This window comes from Diadema setosum, chromosome 15 (genome assembly GCF_964275005.1).
Source record: "Diadema setosum chromosome 15, eeDiaSeto1, whole genome shotgun sequence".
Classification (NCBI taxonomy): domain Eukaryota; kingdom Metazoa; phylum Echinodermata; class Echinoidea; order Diadematoida; family Diadematidae; genus Diadema; species Diadema setosum.
Genome location: NC_092699.1, coordinates 4,764,996 through 4,787,592, shown reverse-complemented (window position 1 = coordinate 4,787,592; position 22,597 = coordinate 4,764,996). Strand labels below are relative to the sequence as shown.

The 22,597-nt window shown below is 39.4% G+C and overlaps 1 protein-coding gene across 1 annotated transcript in view; it reads left to right on the top strand.

Annotated features, from left to right (window-relative positions):
- Positions 1-293: 293 nt before the first annotated feature.
- Positions 294-22,597, top strand: part of LOC140239191 (NLR family CARD domain-containing protein 4-like) — a 43,122-nt gene continuing 20,818 nt past the window's right edge. Inside the window, 4 exon segments of the mRNA XM_072319072.1 lie at positions 294-403; positions 9,566-9,846; positions 16,884-18,481; positions 18,928-19,113. Of these exon segments, the coding sequence (XP_072175173.1) occupies positions 294-403; positions 9,566-9,846; positions 16,884-18,481; positions 18,928-19,113 (2,175 nt within the window).

Sequence of the window (22,597 nt, the reverse complement as noted above, 5' to 3'; positions counted from 1 at the left end):
TTGTTGATCTCAACTTTTATGCAATAGGGTCCAGGAGAAAGTTTCCAACCCCACAAGAATATGAAGGACACTGATCAATGACTGAAAACAGAGTGGTCATATGCCTCATTCATTCCAGGTCTTGGACTAAGAAGTCAGTCCGGTGAGGTGTTCTGACGATCAGTTCATCGATTAACCTGTCTTTCATGTAGCCACGCCCTTCTCCCAGTCTAGTCGCCTTATGACGTGGAATCGCCAGTATAGAACAAAGTTACTACAACCCTGCACCACCCTCCATTTCGACTTCATGCATTATGGGCGTCAACACTTCGCTGAAAATCATGCCCAAAAAGCTTGAGAGGGAAGAACAGCCAGCAAAGGCTGAAAAACGTGCAAAGTTTCAACACCAAGATCATTAGGAGAGGTAAGCCATATTATAGTCAAAACAGAAAATTTTAATCACATAGAAATGCCTTCAAATCATGCGTATGACTTTCAATTTTGATGACAGACAGGAAAGCGGAAAAAAATCTGCATACCGGGTTTCTTAAAAAATTGAAAAGTTCCAAGTGTATGTTTCTGACCTTTGCAAAATCATGTTTAGTTTTCATATTAAAAGAGAAGTAATGAAAAACATTTCGCTGTGATTGCTTCACAAAAGGAAAACCAGTCGGAATGTTCACTCGATTGACATGGGTTTTCAATAGGCACATTTCGAATCATGACTAAAATGATTAATTGCAGACTTAACAAAGTATCTGGAAAATGGCTGGTTATTATTCATAGAGATGCTCTCTTAGCCATTCGAACTTGATTTTGCATCGTACAAACTGATCGACTACTTTGATTGCATGATATGGTTTGCATCTGGGCTAACTCATGTCAATTTGTGTACGTTAGGCCTACATCGACTTTCTCCTGTTTGTGATTCGTCACATTGGAGATTGTCTAATTGTCACTAACACTACCCAGGCATTCACGAAGAAGTGAAGATCTGGTTATGGAATGCATCGAGGGTTACTCATTTCAAAATACTAGTGCTCAAAATGATTAAAAAGAAAAACAACAACGAAAAAACCTTGGTGAATTCATTGATGGTCAGAAATTCAAAAAGAAATATCTGAAATACCTTCTTGCATGCAAGTTAGACTACGAATGAAAAGGAATGAATGGGCCGAATGCATAAACGCTAGCAATTGCTTGTGCTAGCCTTTTACTCGAATCCGTATACATAAAAACAAGCAATTGCTTGCAAGTAGAAGCTTTTGCTAGCAAGCACAAGCTATTGCTTGCTGCCTGCAAGCAATTGCTTAGAGACCAAGCATTTGCTGAAAAACGTATGCATAAAACATACCATTTGCTAGTTCTTGCTAGCAATTGCTTACGATTTTCCAAGCTCTGTAAAATGAGCTTGAGCTTTTGCTTAACCGGAACGTTCCCTTTTAAGTATCATGTTCATATTTATGAAAGAAAGACCACACTTGTGAAGGAGTGGTATAAATCTACAAGAAATTACTCATAAGTAGTGTAAGAAACTTTTTTCATTTCAACAACGGGAATGTCCAGTGGTTAGCACGCAAAATGTGATGAAAAACAGGTAGGATGTCTGACTTCGGTGGAGAGCAAGGGGACCTCTCTCCACGTGCGATCTGGCAGATCCGGGCTACTATAAGCTGCAGTGATGGGAATCAGCCAGTAGTACGTGTGTGTGTATAGATGTGTGTGTATATGTCTGTGTGTGCATTCCATAGCTCTTCTGCTATGTCAGGAAACGTTTCCACACACACATGCCCTTTTAGGCCATGGGGTGAGCTGGTTTTTTCGCTTGTTTCGTTCCGACAACTGCGGCACTAAAATTTCTCCACAGCTACATGTAAACAAATAACCAAAAAGGCTACAGGAAAAAGTTCGACACAAACCCTCCTGCAGTATTTTGGTAATTTAGGGGGAAACAGTGAACTTTTTTGTCACTGAGGAGCTGAATATGTACACTTTGCCGCGTACGATATTCATTCGCGAACGATGATGTGATGTATGTTATCCAATCCGAATCGAGAATTATTGTTTACGAGTCAAAATGGCCGCCCCCTGTGAGCCTGTCGACGCGTCTACGTCGTCTGCTCTGCCGAAACTTTTAAGATGCGTTAATATGCATGTAACATCGATGAAGTTTGAAAATTTCACGGCTATGACAAACCTAAGATAGACGAAACCTATTTTGTGTGCCAAAGAGTGGATCAAATTGAGTGGGGGAGACCGTGAAATCGCAGACCAGAACGAAGTGATTCAGCTGCTCAGGGGGACTGACTGCAACCTCCGTAGGATAATTTACAGGTTAGTCTACGTGCGTACAGTCGTAGCAGTCGACACTGCAGTGCAGTCTCTCTCATATATGCATAATGTTAATGACCATGATGACTACAAGTACAACGTTAGCTATGTTGTGAACGTTGCTTGTGTATGTTATAATGGGCGCCAATGCAGTTTTAGCTTAGCCGTTAGCGTGTCTGTTACATTTTAGATAAATTATCTTGAATTTCACCTTGGCATAGCATAGCCCCGTTATACATTATAATGTAGCCTAGATGTAATTTTACATGTTGTTCTATGTACAGCCCAGGTTGTAGGTTGATGTAGCTGATCGGTGATATTGTTTTGTAAAAACCTTGACACACAGGACTGGATTGAAAAAGGTCTAAACTGCATGTAAATTTATATTTTCATAATCATGGCCATGGAGTATTGATATTAAATATCCATCCTGTTTCTCTCACCCCTCAAAACACACATTTAGCATCTCATTAGATTAACTTATTAATATTTGATATAAATAGGTCTAAAAAACCAACAATGACAATAACATAATTTCAACAATTAAACTCCCTAAAACATATGATTACCATTATGTTGTGCCAAACTATAAAGCAGTGGGTGGTGGTGATAGTGAAAGGCCAAGGATTACTAGTATTAATGATGATAAGGCAGTTGTATTCATAATTATGATAATTGATATTGCATGTGATCAGGTGCTGAAAGCTGTCGATGTAATTTAAAATCAGTAATTGCACTGCAAGTACAAGTTGAAGTAGTTGATGATGACAATGATCATGAGGTGTTATTGAATACCTGGCATAGTACTAGGGCTTATTGGTAATTACAAGATTCAAATATATTTGCAGTCAATAGTCTAGGCCTACTGTACATTTAATGATATATTGAGTGTAATGTTCAACCCCTCCCTCTAGCGTTTAGCCTTTTTCCCCCTAACAAAATCCAACGGCTAATCATTGCTGTTCATTTCTCCATTGTATTAAATAGGATTCCATGAAACGTGCTACAAGAGGTTTATAGATAGCAAACGCCTGAATCTCGCTAGGAAACGAAAGCTGAAGGAGGAGGCTGGTCCGTCAGCAGGAGCATCTGTTTTCTCCCCTAAGACGCTCACAGCAAGATCAAGATTTTCTTCTGGAAGCTGTTCAGGTTCTGCTGTGTTGCCTGTAAAATGCATCATTTGCAACAGAGTCAACCTGCTCATTACCGGTAGGCCTACTTGCCGAGGGAAATAGGTTAATATGATTGATAATGAAGCATGAAAACATTGTCATGTTACTATAAGTTGTCCTTGATAAAATGGAGCAATATATATATACACCACTGAAACATTCACACACATACACAAAGAACAGAATGTACTGTATATGCACCAATGCTTTGGTCAATGTGATTGATATTCAAGAATTGACATCTTACCAAAGTTGTGCATGATAAAATGTCTTTGTAATACAGATTGCTTCCTGTATTTTGAATGCCAATGTTTATGCAACATGTTTTGACTCCTTGCCTCAGTATGTGATTGTTCGCCCTTTAGCAAACATTTCTGCCCACTATTATGATTTGATTAGGGTTGAATTATTCTAAGAACAAAGATGTTTTCCTAAGTGTGGTTTTTTCATGAAACTGAATGACTACGATTAAAATTTGTTTCTCCCACTCTGGGGAAAAAAATGTAACTATTATTAATACTGAAACAGAATGTTCATGTAGAAAGGTCAGTACAATGTAGGTGTGAGTACAAAATCAGTTTGCTAAAACTAATACCAGCCAAATGAAAATTGTACATAAGTTGAGTCAGGTTTGCACAGATCCTCTGATATTGGAAGTTAATTGCAATGTTATCATAATTTTTAATGCCAAACCTGTTTTATTCTCTCCAAGATTTTCAGGTACACATTGCCTCCAATACAGAATCCAACAGGTTTCACTCATGAATGGGTAAACTATAATTTTGCCTTTATTTTATATATTGGCATTTTTCAAAACTTTTACACCCTTTCAAGGATATTTGGACCATGGAATGTTCCAGGAAATTTATCAAAACTAGAAAATTTGACTGATTATCATTTTGAGCTATCTTACATGAAAGGAGGTAGTGTCCCACCATGTTGTAACCTAATAATAGCAATGAAAACTTCAGAAATTTTATGAAGATTAAATTTTCTAAAGTACTGTATAATATTTCATGAACAACGTGATTGCTATGTGATCTAAGTATATTAAAACTTCTTAAGAAGAAGAAGAAGAAGAAAATAAAAACATGTTTACTGATAAACAATATGATCTGTTTAATAGTAATGTCTCATGTGTGTACATGAGTTTGTATGTGTGCGTGTGAGTGTATATAATATGTCAGCGTTTTTATGCACCTGTGTGTGTAATGCACTGATCAATACATGTATTATATCATTGTGTGTGTTCATGTTTATGATAGTCTTTTTTATGATGCTGATGTGATAAATGGCAAAGGCATGTAGAATAATATTTTAATACACTTGGGTATATTGAATCTTCATAACTATGTATGTGCGTATGTGTGTGTGCATGTGAGGGTGTGTGTGTGTGTGTGTGTGTGTGTACAATAAGATTCTCCCACATGCACGCGGACACACACACAAACGCACAATTTTTTTTTCTTTCTTTCTTTGCCTTGAATGATTAGTCATTTGATTAATAACATGTCTTTGAACAGAATATAAGGCATTTGCCTTGACCTCTGATAGTCCAGGCGCAGGGACCCAGAAAAAATGATTTCGTTCAACCCACCCCGCAGAAAAGGTTTGACTGCATAGGGTGGTCGGTTGGACTCTCTGGAACACCCCTAGGTAGTATGTGATTCGAAATTGTGGTATCAATAACATTTTACAGGCCATTTTAGTTGCGACAAGACCTTATTGTTTGAAAAAGAGTCTGCGCACGCCAAGACTACTACACGCACCACTAGCACTGCTACAGGCGCCAGTGCCAGTGGTGCGTGTAGTAGTCTTAGCGCACGCAGACTTTTTCCTCGACAAACAAGGGTTTTTGCCTGCAAACTCACTAGCTGGGGTCAGTGTAGTTTAGTTTCTAACCGTTTTTATTTCGTGTTTATTTCTTCCGAGTTGCAGCAAGCCGAGTGAGGTTGCATACCCAGTGATTGTGACCCCGAACCGTTCGGGCGTCGCAATCACTTGGTATGCGCCTTCGCTCGGCTTAGCACAATAAAGTGGGCTTCTACACATGCGCCAACTGCAACTCGGAGAGATGAAAACGAAATAAAAACGACTAGAAACTAGACTGGGGTCGGTGACGGCTGGCACTGATAATTACAATATAATCACATTTTTTTGCAGTTATTTCATGAATAGTTCATCAAAACTCCGTAAAACCATATATATACATGTTGCTAGAGATGTCAGCAAAACAATGGGATACATTGTAAGTTAAAATATTGTGCATGGTTACCATGGTAACCAGATGTATACAGGTGATTGATAATCCCAAAAATGCCTCCAACTGCTGCAAACTTTGGTATTTTTGGTTCAGTTCTTTTTTTTTTGTAGATAGATGAAATAAAAACAAGCATTTTTATTGATTATGTTAAAAAAAGTTTTTTCCTGTTGCCATGGCAACCAGTAATATCCAATCAGGATTCAGCTGTCAATACTTAAGAACTAATGCCCATATTTTCAAAAAGCTCAATAAGCATGTCATTCTGCATAATATTACTGTACCATCTACCGTACTTTTAACACATATTTGACTTCAAAGTACAGGCAAATGTTGTTTCCAGCAATGTATGGACACAAAATTCCCTTCAAAATCTATGTTAATACAGAGAGCAAAGCCGACGATATTCTAATATTAGCTTTTTAGAGTATTTACAGAGAAATGGTTATTCGAAACAACCTTGGAAAAGAGCAGAAGAAAGCAATTGATTGTTCTTGTTCTTAAAGGAAATTTATTCAAGAATGCAGATAAATTCCTTTCTAAAGAAGGAATATACACGTACACTGTATTATCCATCAATGGAATTAACTTAAAGCGTACTTTTTCGTTGGTAAGCTAGGGTTAAAAATAAAAAGATAAAATGAAAAGTCATGACATGTAAATTTGTATTAAAACGTGCAGTAATGAATTAATGCTATTAAGGAGAGAATGAGGGAAAATCTTAGGGGTCCTATCCGTTTTATCTAGGTTAATTTTGTAGTGTTGAGGTGGGTAGTTTAACCCTATAAAGCCCAGGGGGAGGGGGGGGGGGGCACATTGTGCCCCCTACCATATTTTCGTTTGCCGCTCCTAAACCCTTTACCCAATTTCAACCAAATTTGGTGACTTTTCCTAAAATCTTATTGGAAACATTTTGATATATAATTTAGGTATGTCCGATATTCCTGGTTGCTATGGCAACCGTAAACTGACAACCATGTTAGTCAGATTTTGTATGATTTTTTGTTTCAATTTCAGTTAACAGTATAATTATGAATGAAATTGGGGTTTTCTTGGCTATAGTTTGCTAAAGGACCGAAATGTGAAGTAATTATGGTTGAGAATTACCCTGAAATGGTCTTCTTATTATTTCCTTTATTTTTTTATATAACATAGGCATCAAACAATAGATATAATAGAAATAATCGAAAATACAGCATTTTTCAAAGATTACCTTTTTATTTTGTGTTATCTTCACACAAGCTTTGCCTGGAATATCATTTGTTTATCATAATATCAATCTGTAAATTTAAATTTCAGTATTTTGGAAATATGAAATGTGATACAAATTTATGCACCCATTCCAAGCAATACGTAATAAGTTTCATATATTTCTTTATAATGTAATGAATTGCGCCCCCACATGTTGACCTTAAGAAATTTCAACCAAAACAAATAGTGAACGTTGACTTGCTCTTCCTTTGTAGTAAATATGAAAATGATTAATATAAAATAAAAACATATTTACGGGGGATAAAGAAATAGAAAGAAAAACATGATTTTAGCATATTTTCTATGTATTTTTTATATTTTGGGAAATAGCGCCCTCAGTGGGTAACCTTGAGAAATGTTGGGTCATGTAGAGCATGAGTTGCTCTACCCATGTGCCAAATATGACGGTCATATATCATATAATAAAGAAGTTATGTAGGGGGCACAATGTGCCCCCCCCGCCCCCATTGGGCCTGGAAGGGGTCAAAATAGCGTACAGGAATTAGCGCCTTAACTATGACGGTCAGTCAGTGCTCTCTCTCATACGGTCTCGAACCACTTTGCTCTTGTCCTCCTTTGCATAGCCAGCATCAGGAAAAACTGAAACATGAGATATAATGCAACTATTAAACCAAAACTTCACTTTTTTTTTCTAGGTATATGGCTAAAAGCAGTGCTTTACAAATGTGCATATGTATTTCAGCTTAGAAACACTATGGGAACTATACTGCGGCTAGCAGCCCCATACGCATAACTGCGGCCAGCAGCCCCATACGCATAGCGTCATGGGGCTGTGAACTGTAGCATACAGGATCATGACGGATGTTTTATCGCGGACAAATATCAACTTAAAATCGGGAAAAAATCTTCAATTTGAAGACTTATTAATAAATCTGAAGTATTGATAACAGAGTTCGTGCAAGGTTTGCTTCTGCAAATAGTTCCTTTCTGTTCAAATTGATGACTAAATGTGACTCGGTCGAGAGGAAACTGGAAGAGCTACACTGAATTGACGGCCAGCGCATGCACACACAGACATCTACATCCAGTCAATGGATTTGAAATTTGTGCGCAGTGATGTGTGCGCCTGCGCTGACCGTCAATTCTGCGTAGCTCTCCCAGATTCCTCTCGACCTATTCATATTAAGTCATCAATTCGAACAGAAAATGACTATTTGTAGAACCAAACCTTGCACGAATCCTGTTGTCAATACTTCAACCTTACTTGTAAGTCTTCAAATTGAAGAATTTTTGTTCGATTTAAGGTTGACATTTGTCCGCGATACTATTCTGTCATAATCCTAATTGCTACAATCCGCAGCCCCATTACGCTATGTGTATTGGGCTGCTGGTCGCAGTTTATAAAATATGGATTTTCGCAAAAACTACAGGATATTTCGAGGAGAACTTTTTACAGTATATTTAGGATGTACAAAACATCACATTTCCGCATTCAGAAAGTAGTGCCAGTGTTGCTGGAACGAAACCCATTTTCTAAGCCTCTTTTTCAGCTTCACCCCATGGCCTATTTCAAATACATGCTGCCACACTCGCCTTTGTTCTTGTGTTCGCACAGGCGTGACATCCCTTTTGTTGAAAACACAAGCAATTGCTTGTGCGGGGCAAGCAAAAGGTATTGGCATAAGCAAAAGATTATGCATATGGATTTAAGCAATTGCTTGAACTACACCTTTTGCTAGACGAGCTTGTGCTTTTGCTTGAAGCGATTGCTTACAAGCAATTGCTTGTTTTATGCATTCGGCCCAGTAGCTTGAACACACACAAAAAAATGTTCATCACCAGGAGAAATAACCATGTGATGCCTTTAATCATTGCAATGTAAATGGATGTGCTATTGTCTATAATGTGGTGAGTATGCCAGTATACTCGTTGGTGTAGGCATTGATTTTGTAGTTATTTATTGTTAGGAAAGTACAATAAACGGATGTTTAAATTCGTTACGTTTCAGTCATAACACTCTGATGAAACCCTAATGTAAGCTGATTATACAACAGAAATGAATACGTTTAAGTTCACAGAGCAGAACTTGTAATGAAAATGTATGACACATCTCCCTTGGAAATTAAGAGGCATGTAAGTAATCCCACAGCAACAGAAGACCAAATCTTATCAATTAGAAATCTCTCTTTAAAAAAAGAAAACTCGGTGGTCTAGTGGAGATGACGCCTGTCCGGAGTTCAGGAGGTCATAGGTTCGAATCCTGCTCGAATACGTGCGCTCATGACTGTTTATCATGAATACTACTAGAACACTGATCATTTCAGCGCTTACTTGTGTCGATGTAGGGCAATTTAATTGTCAATCAGTTGCAATAGAAATTTTTCCTTGACGAACCAATATTACAGATTTAATGCATTTACTGCGACCCATGTGTTGTTTTCACTTAGGGCTTCAGCCCCTATAATACCGCAGGGGACTCAATCAGGGATAAAATAGGATTTACATCAGACTTGAACAATGAGAACTGATCGAGGCACTTGATTATTTATGTAATTAATGTATATAATTACACAGAATTGAAAATGGGCCCATTTCTCTCAATTTATCACAGGATGTCAGACGATGTGGATACCCTTCTGAAAGATATTGCATTAGATATCTCAAACAATGAAGACATCGAGAACCTCGGGAGACAATTGGGTTTCACTCTGGGAGAAATCCAGAACTTTATTAAAACCAACAGTCGTTACCATGAAGTAACAAGTGATGGAACTGTCAGCATGCTCCGTAAATGGAGGGAGGGGGTGAGCTCGTCGTCGCTTCGATCAGACTTGAGAGAAGCTCTGATGAGTGCCAAACTTGTCCGGATTGCTGAGACACATCTACCCTCTGGTAGGTCATCACACTGTAAAAATAAAGCGATGAAAACTATTGTGTGCACTGTGCAGTCTAAAAACGATGCATAGGGTAATCTTCCCATAGACAGAGTAATACAGGAGACAAACATGATAGTGATCATTAAAAGAGTAGTCCTGATTAGATAAATGTACGCCGTAGTTATTGTCATGATCTATTCCTCTACCATTTTGTGTTACATGCATACAGTGTGTGTGGTTATGTTCACTCTCGTTTTTGTTTCATGATTATAATGTTTATGCTATGTAGCCTAGATGCTATTTATATGGTCAAATAAATGAATGAATAAATAAATAAATAAATAAAATAAATAATGATAATAATACCTCATGGTAGAACAGATAGTCATATACGCACTTTTTGTGGCATCTCTGTTTCCTCTCCTCCACCTGCCAATTAAAGTTGAGTCTGGAATTACTTGAAGAAAATGCCAGGCTGCCAGTGACAAGCAGCATTATGTTGAAGGAGCCAAGTATTGGTATATAAAATAATGCTAATCATTCACCAGTTTCTGTGCTGTACAGGGACAATAACGATATTATTATATTCTGGCCTCATGGCAATAACCTAAGTGACTACGTAGCATCAATATAATCAAAGATCAAAGGAGAAATAACTTGTAACAGATCTATGACGATAGGTGATTATAGGGGTTACTCCCAATTCCCTTAATCCTTTACCTTGGTTTAATGTACAATTTTATTTATTCCCCAAAATCAACCTTCATAATCTTTCTGCCCTACTTTATTTCCTCACTTACCAAACTTGTATATATTTTATGATCTCTTGCCATCAAACATTTTGAAGGAATTCTTGCAATTGTTCCAAACTCTCAATCGTGATTACTTTATTTATAATTCAACTGAAAATTCAATTGTCTGCATTAACTTGAATGACAATTTAGGACATTCTTGCAGCAATGTTTTAGGAAATATATGGTAACGTGTTATGCCATGAAGACTATCTACAATATACTACAATTATTATTATTATTATACTCTTTCTTCGCTTCTTACAAAACACATAATAGTATATACAATAAGATATTCCTAAAAACATGCAGATACAATGTATATACACGGATACAGAAATAATGTATTAAACAAAAAATAACAGACACACACATAAATTCAAAAATACCTTCAGGGAGATCCAACAGACATCCAGATATTTTCTGTTATTAATACATTTGACATTCGGTGTAAAAATAAATAAATATTCGATTCATCTGCAGTAACTTCTGTAATTTCAAAGTAAAAAATACAAAGGGCCTCATCCACGTCAAACTCTGCTTATGATGACGGTCCCCTGTATTGATTTCTCCTTTGTTAATAGATACAGTATGCCTTAATATGTTATTTTTCATTCATAATTATGCCACTTCAGACTGAATGTTGTTACGCAAATGATTTTTCTTTATATTGATTTGTATGTATCTGTATCATTTTGTTTTCATTTGCAATTGTATTCGGAGAAAGAAAATGCAGAAATAAACCAAACAAACAAACAAACAAACAAACAAACAAAGGTTGAATGTTAGCTGTATTATAACTCCCAGCATGAAGGGATCATACTGAGAGAATTATGCTTAAGATAAAATGGCCAGTGGTTATTATTACTTGACATTTGCCTTCAGCTATTAACTTGTCATTTGTCTAGAGGATGACATTGTGGGTGTTTCAACTACCAAAATGTAGGAATCGATCGAAAGAATCCACACACGTGTTAGAGATGCCTTGTCTACCCTATTTATACTCTGCTAGACATATTTTCTCTCACCTCCCATATTAGAATATCATGTCATTAAAGGTCCTGTTTTCCTTTGGGAAAAGTGATTTAAACAATTTTCAGGACATCACATTTAATACACATGTGTAGGTTTGTTGTATCACAAAGCATTCTACATCCTACCATATAATGTAAGATGATAACAGTATTTTTCTCATGAAACTGTACCTGTAAACGTTTTAGTCTGGCAACAATTTTATTATAACTATTGTTCACATTTTGTGTATTTAAAAATATCAATCTTTTATTATACGAATTCAAATTTTTACACTTGTTGTGTCTATCACAAACTCACATTTTGGAACTATTTAGATTACGAATGCTGGGTTTTTGTTTCATCTGCAAATGGTAGAATATGTGTTTACGTTAAAAAATGTGTAACGATGTATAATTACTATTACTACTTTAGTACTCATTTTGGGAGTTACAGACTAAAAATTACATCAAAGTAGAAATGTGATTATATGAATTAGCTGGCAGGCTTTTTTTTTTTCTGATTGAGGATTACAAGTGTAGCCAAACTATCAGAGACTGAATCTTTGAATTAAAAGTTTGCGGCAGTATATTGGGCGATGACGTGTAAATTATCATTACGTGTTTGTTCGTTTTTCGTTTGTTTTTTTTAATCAAAAGGGATTATCAGAATGTTGCCCATCCGACATATGTATTGAGAAAATCTGCCGAATGATCACAGGTGTAAAGATTATTTTTTTTCCGGAATGGGTTAAAATGGTGTTTGATTCCAGTGAAAGTTTTATTTGTGTGTGTGTGTGTGTGGTGCAGAATTGAAATATGGCAGAACACTTAAGAAAGATTGTGAATATGATTCCATGGATTCAGAGTTTAAACGTTGGAAGTGAGGAGCGCCCATCCTGCAGGCAGCTCCCCTGACTGCTCTCCTTTGTTTCACCTAATTTGTTGGGTCTCGTGTGTTTTGCTGTGCGAAAACTGTACCAGTGTTTTTGTAATCATCTCAGGGTTCTTCTGGACTTGTAAGAGTGATATTTCAACTCAATTTTGAGAGGATTCAGCCTGCACCTTGTCATACTGCTTCATGTGTACACTGGTCAAGTGCAGCCATGTTACAGCTCCTCTATGCAACACAGTGGCTTTGATATTCACTCAAGCCTGACTACAATGTGAAGGACAAGGAGAACCCTTGGTAACAATGGAGGCCGCTAAGTGTTATTCTATTGTGCTGCTGGTAGGGATGAGTCTGTTGAATAGCTCCAATTTCAATGGACAGCAAGCTGTGTTATCTGAGTACAAGCCTGTTTGCACTGCATATGTTTGTGCTGCATGTGGATTGAACTCTCAAATTTCCAGACCTGTTCGGAGTTTCTGTGGCAACCGAATCAACTATTACCCCAACTCTGATGCGTCTCACCATATTTTGCTTCTAAAGGATGGCGACGTCAGTCCCAATCCTGGTCCTGAAGTCAGATCTGAACAAACACAACCTGTCAGAGAAAGCATATCCTATACACGTGAGCAACTGTTTGATGTCAGCCCTCATGACACTTGCCATCAGAGGCTGTCTCCAATTTTATGGAAGAAGCTCACCTCCTTGGGGATCTCCCACCGCAAGTCAACACGGCGTGGTAGAAGAGCAGGTGTGGGAAGGAGGAACCAGCTATCTCTTACTACACCTGGAGCTCTAGCCCCTACACGTTTGGATGGAAAAGGGAAGGATCAGCCAGAAAGAAGCACATTAAGCAACCAGGTCAATATGTTGGGAGTGTCAAAATGGAGAGATAAAAAACAAATTAACCATCAACAAGTGTCAAATAACACCCAAGCTCAAATTGGTCTGTGGAACGCCCGTTCTATCAGCAACAAATCAACGTGTATCAGTGATTTGATACAGGAATGCAATCTCGACGCTCTAGTTATCACAGAGTCTTGGCTTACTGGTGATCACAGGGATGACCATGTTTTAGCCGATCTTAAGCTTTCACTTCCAAATTGTAGCATCTCACATTGTCCTCGCAAGGGTTCCAAAGGAGGGGGAATCTGTGTCATCCACCGTTCTTCTGCTTGCATCTCTCTGAATGATGCAAAGACCTTCTCATCGTTTGAGCTCATGGACTTTAACATCAGATTCTCACCCGCATCTGTTCTGAGGGTCTATGCCATCTACAGGCCACCACCATCTTCTCAAAATAAGCTGACCTATAGCATGTTTGCTTCTGAATTCTTCACTCTTCTGGAGTCAGCGGCCATTGCTGAAACCTGCCCAGTCATAATCGGTGACTTCAACATCCATGTTGATAATAGCTGTGACAGTCATGCAAAATCTTTCTTAAGCTCGTTGGAATCGCTCGGGTTTCAACAACATGTGAAGGAAGCTACTCATCGAGCGGGTCACACTTTGGATTTGATAATTTCTAGGAAAGTTGATGATACAGTTTCCTGTCTCAACCTTATTTCTGGTTTACCATCTGATCATTCTATGATCATCACAACCATAAACACTACGGGTTCAAAAAATCCTAGGAAGCGCATTACCTTTAGGAAGCTGCGAAGCATTGACATCAGCTCCTTTCAGCAGGACATTATCACTTCTTCAATTGGGTCTTCACTTTCATCTCACCTTTCCACGGCTGTCGACGTGTATAATGAGACCTTGATTCAACTACTTGACAAGCATGCTCCCGCTGAAAGCAAGGTCATTACCATTAAGCCGTATGCACCATGGTATAATGAAGAGGTTAGGGAGGCTAAGAGGTGCAGGCGGCGGGCAGAGCGTCGAATGGTTAAATCTGGACTTTGCATCCATAAACAATTGTACAAGAAGGAATGTGAAGCTTACTACAATATACTGTTCGAAGCCAAATCAAAGTACCTCAAGTGCGAGATCAAGGAATCAAATACCAAGCAGTTGTTTGAGGTAGTGAAAAGGTTGTCGACCCCTAATCGTTCCACAGCGCTTCCTGATCACTCTTCTGATGAAGACCTAGCCAATAACTTTGGGGAATTCTTTGAGAACAAGATCAGCTCGATTGTTTCTTCTTTTGATGATTCTTCTCATGAATTCTCCTGTGTGCCTGCACAACCTGGGATTTCACCTGACTGCAATCTGTCAGAGTTTGATCCTGTTCCCGAAAGCCGAGTGAAATCCCTCATTAAATCGCTATCCTCAAAGTCTTCCAGCTTGGATCCAATCCCCACATGGCTGGTAAAGGCATGTCTCGATGAACTTCTGCCTCTTATGACACAAATCATCAACCTCTCTCTTTCCTCAGGAGTGGTTCCTGAGCAGTTCAAGACAGCACATGTGGTACCTTTATTAAAGAAACCTGGTCTTGAACGGAATGATTTAAAGAACTACAGGCCTATCGCTAACTTACCATTTCTTAGCAAGGTCCTTGAGAAACTTGTTGCAGCTCAACTCAGGACTTATCTGGATGAAAACAGCTTGTTTCCACCTCATCAATCGGCTTATCGTCATTTTCATTCTACTGAAACTGCTCTGGTAAGAGTCCTGAATGATCTTCTGCTTGCTCTGGATAAGGGTCAGGAAGCTGTCCTCATTATTTTAGACTACTCCGCTGCGTTTGATACACTAGATCATCACAGTCTCCTTCATCGTCTAGAGTCTGATTATGGTATCAAAGGAACTGTTCTCCATTGGATAGAATCTTATCTGGAGGGACGCAATCAGGAGATTCTTGTTAATGGCACTCGCTCCAGACCCTTTTCCCTTCCTTATGGGGTCCCTCAAGGATCAGTTGTAGGACCCCTGATGTATATCCTGTACACCGGTCCTTTGGGAAGACTTATCAACTCTCATCATGGAATGCAACATGCAACCTACGCTGATGACACTCAAATATACCTCATCATGAGCTCATCAGATCATGAGGGGGCGATGCTCAGACTCTCCGCCTGCATCAATGATGTGAAGAGATGGTCATTTGAGCATAAGCTGAAGCTTAATGAGCTCAAAACTGAAATGCTTCATCTGTCATCCAAGTTCCGTAATACAGACCGCCTGCCATCTCTTAATTTTGAATCTGGAAGCATTTCTTCGTCAGAGCGTATTCGAGACCTCGGGGTTATTCTTGACAAGAACCTGACTCTTAATCACCAAATTAAAAGTATATGTCGATCCGCCTCATGGGGTGTATGCAAAATCGGAAAGATAAGGCGATATCTCGATAAGTCATCCACGGAACGATTAGTCCATGCCTTCATCTCATCACATTTGGATTACTGCAATGGTCTCCTTGCTGGTCTCCCGTACTCCAACATCGCACCCCTTCAACGAATACAAAACACGGCAGCCAGACTTGTCACTCGAACTAAAAAATCAGATCATATCCGCCCAATCTTACAGTCCCTTCACTGGCTACAGATCCAAGACAGAATCATCTTCAAAGTTCTCCTTCTCATTTTCAAAATCAACCACAACCTCGCACCACCCTACCTTCAAGATCTTGTTTCTCTCCGCTCTGCATCCACATCCTCCACAACCAGACGTCTTCGTTCCGCCACCACTGCCAATCTTCAGCTATCCTCTGGACCTCGTACCAACACACGTTATGGTGATCGTGCCTTTTCCTCTCTTGCTCCTAAACTATGGAACAATCTTCCCGTCAGCATCCGACAAGCCAATACACTAGATTCATTTAAGTCAAACCTCAAAACATATCTCTTTAGGAAGTGTTATCTGTGTCGGTAGTGTACTAGTATTTGTAATTGTTGTCATATATATGATTGTTGCTGTACTTATATGTGGATTGCTTATTGTTTTCTTCTTCACTCGTTCTCTATCTTTGTTTTTCCCCAGCGCTTAGAAATATGATATTAAGCGCTTTATAAATGTTATGTATTATTATTATTATTATTATTATTGTCTATCTTGTGCCCGTGCTGTACTATGTCAGTGAGAAAATGTTTGGATAATTTCAAGTTGTTTTTTTTTTTTTTAAATTTAAGGAGGATACTGACACAACAAATGTTCAATGGATGTTAGAAAATGAATGGAAACAATATCTTATAGCAAGTGTACCCCACCCCCCCCCCCCCTGCGCTGCGGAAGAGTGTCTGTGGTTAACAATGTGACGTCCTTGAAGTCAAATAATTTCAGCTTTGTTTTTTATTTTTTATGTAATAATGAAATGGCCGGATCCATGATTTGGTGAACATAGAAGGATCCTTGTTGCATAGTGTGCATTCCAGATTTTGTTGGTATTGATGATCCCAAATTTGTCTTCTTTCAGATTCATCAGGTTCACCAAGTTCAGTCTCAGCCAGTAAAGGCTCTACAAATGACAGAATTCAACAAATCAAGGAGGGGCTACAGGAATATTATGTCAGCATGTACAGCAGTGTGTGCACTTCCCCTCTTTATCCGGATTCATCAGTGAAGCTGCAGGATATCTACACAAATTTAGTGATGTTCTCTAATGATAAGAGCGATGAAAAAAGGGACATCAGTTATGATAATTTCATTAAACACTTGGAGCAGATTGGCACTGAAAGAGGTATGCCCAAACGTATTGCAGTTTGTGGAGAAGCGGGTGTTGGCAAGACAACTTTCCTTGCTAAACTTGCACTTGACTGGGCTTTGGGAAGATGTCTGCAGACCATTGATCTCCTTTTCCTAATTCCTCTTCGGGAAATCGAGGAGAGTACATGCTTTAGTCATACCATCATGACGAAGTTGTCTGATGACCTGAACTGTGATTGGGTTGAATTAGACGAATACATTCGAACGAACCAGCAGAAAGTACTGATTCTCTATGACGGTCTTGATGAGTACGGTCAGGATATTAGCGTAAAAGCTTCAAGAGATGCCACAGAAACTGATGCCACCCCTGCAGTGATCAAGTGCGAGAAGTTCAAAAATTCCAGAGTTATTGTTACCACTAGACCGTGGAAAGCTGATCGGATAAGATCCGATGAGAAATTGAGGAAGCAGTACACATTTGTTAAGATTGAGGGCTTCAAGCCAAGTGATGTTTCCTGCTACATTTCGAAATTCTTCCAAAACAATGAAGAGGCCAGAGAGAGCCTCATTAGATTGATGACAGAGGACAGCCTTGTAGCACAGAATATGGCACCCTACCCCATTTACTGCAGCATGCTTTGTTTCATCTGGCAGAACGAAGGAAGCCGCAGTGTGATTCAGGAACTAAAGACATTTTCCAAACTCTTCGACCAATTGATCCTCCTTCTTAAAGAGCACTATGCTAGTAAGGTGCCTGACCAAGAAGACCAACAAAAGAAATTAAAGGAAGGTGGCGACTGTTTAGAGAATTTTGGCAAAGATGCTTTGTATAGTCTCCTTCGTAACGAACTTGTATTCAGAGGAAAAGACATCACTGCAGGTGAAAATGATTTACAGACGGCATGTGATATTGGGGTCCTCACAAGAGAGAAGCGTTTTGTTTCAAGTTGGGAAAACAACAAGAGAAAAACAGAACTTGTGGTTGAATACCGAATTCCCCACAAGTTATTTCATGAGTATCTAGCGGGAATACATCTGGCATGGCTGTATGAGAACAACCTGGAGGAGTTCAACGAGCTGAAAAAACAGCTGATTGATGACTACCAGGGGTATCGATACCTCCTCTACTTCACTGCAGCACAAGGACTAGAGGTTGGAACGGCTGTCCTAGGTTTCCTATGTGAGATGTTAAATGTTGAGGATAAGGACAAACTGCTGTTTGTCATTGATGTCGCGTTTGAATGCAGTAATCTGGATGCCGCCAAGCCTCTGATTCCTCATCTTAACACACTTTCATCATTGAAGATCAATGGATATCTGCACACTGAAGATCGATGGATGTATGCACTTCAGGCCTGTGGTTACTTTGTAAGCATGCCTCACCTCTCCTACACATCACTACGTTTCTATGTTACTGATATGCCACATACACAGCAGCACGGTACATCATTATAACTTTATTTCTATGAGAGTTATGATTGTGCGTTAATTCTTATAATTCTCATGACCTGTTTTAATTCTACAGTCAAAGTTCATTTGTTGTATTTTGTGTGCCTCACACACACACATACACACACGCACAATGAGTGGCCGGATCACAAAGAAAACGAGGATGTCAATCGCATACCCAAGTTGTGATATTCAACTGACCATGCATTCAGCATTGATATCTCTGCAAGTTGTTGGCACAATTTTCATTGAAAAATACCAGATATATTCCTCTTTCCATCATTTCTGTTCAGATTATTGCATATTTCATGAGTAACACAACTGCAGAACTAAATGTCTTAATGTTTTACTTCTTCAATCATCAGGCATCGGAGCAGTCAGATACGTGTGATATAGCAGACAAGGACGATAGTCCTGCTTCTGCTGCTCGACTTGCTGGTCGAGGCATTTGCTCACTACCCAATCTCAGATCAATGGACCTGTACTGCGTCCAGCTGCTGCTGCATGACGCGTTCTACAAAGGAATGGCTTCTATGGCCTCACAATCAAAGGTTAGAATCTTCTGTTCAAATAGTATTACTATTATAGTGAGCGTTCAGCCCATGAACAGCTCCTCACATCTGCTCCCATATTTTGTTCTAATTTCTTGCTGTATCATCTTGGCCATAGCTTCAAAACTACACCAATATTCTTGGTAAGGTATCTGGATCACGCTAGACTCTTGATGCAATTTCTAAGGATGTACCTGTCATGTCTGTGGACTTCATATTTTTTGCCATACCATGAGTCTACTTGGGTCAAGCACAGCCATGTTACAGCTTCTTCATGGGCATACCCATTGCTGATTACTCAAGCCTGAATGAACTAGCATGAAATCCTATTGTGACCATCCACTGAAGCAGTTACACTGTACTGAGACAATGGAGTCAATCAAGTATTCAACCCTTGTTCTGCTCCTTGGCATGCACCTGCTGAATGGGTGTACTTCAGAATGCTGGTCTCAACTGAGACAATCCCAGTACACTCTTACACCAGTGAAGTGGACACATTCTCAGGCAGTGAAACTTACAAGTAAACTCTGTGGCGGTCAGATTCACTACTATCCCAAGTCTGATGCTTGTTTTCGAATCTCCATTCTTCGTGATGGCGACATCAATCCTAACCCTGGGCCTGTTGAGGATTTGTGCAGAGGTCAAGGCACGCAAACTAAAGACATCAGAGAGCATGTTACGCATACTTATCCCAGGCAGAAGCTGTATGATATCGGCCTCAAAGAGACATGTCATCAATGGCTTCCCCTACATTATGGAGAACTCTCACTTCTCTTGGAATCTCGTACAAAAAGAAAACGAGACGGGGAAAAAGCGGAAAGCAGCAACACCCATTACTCAATCTTCTGTCATACATGTAGCGTCTGAAGAGAGCAGCATTTCAACTGTACAATCTATGCCTCTACCACATTTGCCATGCTGCCACAAGGTAAGACCACCCCCAGCATCCATGATGCCCTCAACTTGCACGTCAGCCCAAAAGCCCTGTCACTTTGGCTTGTGGAATGCACGGTCGCCGAACAACAAAGTGGACATGTTCTGTGATGTGGTGATGGAGAGAAAACTTGATATTATTGTCATCACAGAAACATGGATGTCAGGGGATCATCGAGATGACCACACCATTGCAGGAATACTAAATGCACTACCCGATTATAGGCTGCACCATGTGCCAAGACAAACCAGGAAAGGAGGTGGCCTTGGTATTTGCCTCCGTAAGTCCTTCAAAGTTGTTTTCAACAAATCCAAAGTATTCGAGTCTTTTGAAATTATGGATTTGACATTCACCTGTTCGTTAAAGTGTTCATCTGTGCGTCTGGTAGTGATTTATAGGCCGCAAATGACAGCAAACAGATGCTCCACAATTACTAACTTTTTTCATGAGTTTTCAACACTCCTTGAAGAGCTGGCTACTTACCCTGGTCACGTTATGGTGTGTGGGGATTTTAACATTCATGTTGATGACGTCACAAGTCGCAGCACTGTACTTCTTGATGATCTTGCTACGTCATTCAACCTCAACCAACTTGTTAGATCTCCAACCCATGATGCAGGCCATACATTGGATCTGATCCTGATACGTGCTTTGGATGATTTTGTTGTGGATGGCAGTGTCACCGTCTCTAATCCCTTGCCTTCAGATCATGCTTTGGTTGAATGTAAGCTGAACATATCCAGGCCTCCGGCAGGGAAGATTGTCATAAAGACGCGTAAGCTTCGTGACATAGATTTGGAAGCATTTCGCTGCGACATTACAAAATCTGCACTGTTTCTTGCTCCATCCTCTGATCTAGCCGAATTAGTAAAACAGTATGATGATGTCCTTAGTGATCTGCTGAACAAGCATTCACCTGAGACAATACAAACAATCACTGCTTGTCCACATGCTCCTTGGTATGATGATTCTCTCCGTGCAGCAAAGAAGGAACTTCGGAGCTGGGAACGGCTTAGAAATTCTCAGAATCTCGAAGTGTACAAACAAGTTTTTCGAGATCAGCGAGCTAGATACAAGGCTTTGTTGAACAAGAGAAGACGTGAATATCACAAGAAATCCTTCGAGGATTGCAACACTCGGCAAATGTTTCATAAGTTCAGCAAACTTTCCTCGTCATCGTCCGACAAGGTTCTTCCATCCAAGTATGGTGGTGATTTACTTCACTTGGCTAACCAGTTTGTGCAATTCTTCTCTGAGAAAATTCAAAACATAAAGAATGAATTGGCAAAAGTGTCAAACAACCAGTTATCACTTTCATTTCCTTGTACATCACCACGTCCAAATAGCATCCATGCGACACCATACGGACCAACCTTTGCAGAATTTCAACCCGTCACCGAGACAGCGGTAAGGAAACTGGTGTTGGCTTCACCATCTTCATCTTGCAACCAGGATCCAATACCCACATGGCTGTTGAAGAAATGTGTTAATGAGCTGACTCCAGTACTCACACGCATTATCAACCTTTCTCTGATGAGCGGCTGTTTTCCAGATTCCTTCAAGCATGCACAAGTTGATCCTCTTATTAAGAAACCAGGTTTAGATTCAGAAGTATTGGGAAATTACAGACCAATAGCAAAGCTTAAATTTGTTGCAAAGTTGGTAGAGCGAGCATGTGCCAATCAGATACATGCATATCTGGAATCAAATGAAATGTATGGAAGAGCATAATCAGCATACAGGAGAAATCACAGTGTTGAGACAGCTATGATACGTGTTTTTAATGACCTACTTCTTGCAGCAGACAGGGGCCAGGAGACACTGTTGGTGATGCTAGACTACTCGTCTGCATTTGACACTATTGACCATAACATCATGCTCCGCCGTCTGTCATCGACTTATGGAATTGTTGGTACTGCATTTGATTGGTTTCAGTCTTATTTTAGCAACCGAACGCAGAGTGTCTCAATCAATGGTACTGCATCTGCCCCTTATGTTCTCAAACAAGGGGTTCGTCAGGGTTCTGTCTTAGGACCACTGTGTTTCATAATGTACACAGCTCCCTTAGAGGATGTAATTGACAAGTGTGACATAAGTAAAATTACATATGCTGATGATACTCAGATTTATCTTTCATTGCCAAAAAGCACTAATTCGAATGTAGCAGTTGGTCAGATTGAATCATGCTTATGTAAAATTCAAGATTGGTCTTTGCAAAATGGTTTGAAATTGAATCTTGAGAAAACTGAAGTTGTGCATGTAAGATCTCGTAACAAGTCCTCAACAACTTTGTCCGTTAATGTTTGCGATACTCCTGTGCTGCCAATTTCTAAGGCACGTGACCTTGGTGTCATTATCCCAGATGATCTTAGTATGAAAACTCACATCAATAACATATGCAAATCTGCAGCCATAGGTCTACACACGATTGGAAAATTGAGACACGTTCTCGATAAAGCAACTACAGAAAAACTGGTTCATGCGTTTATTTTTAGTCATTTGGATAATAATAATGGTTTGCTCATTGGAGTTCCAGACTCTCACCTGAAA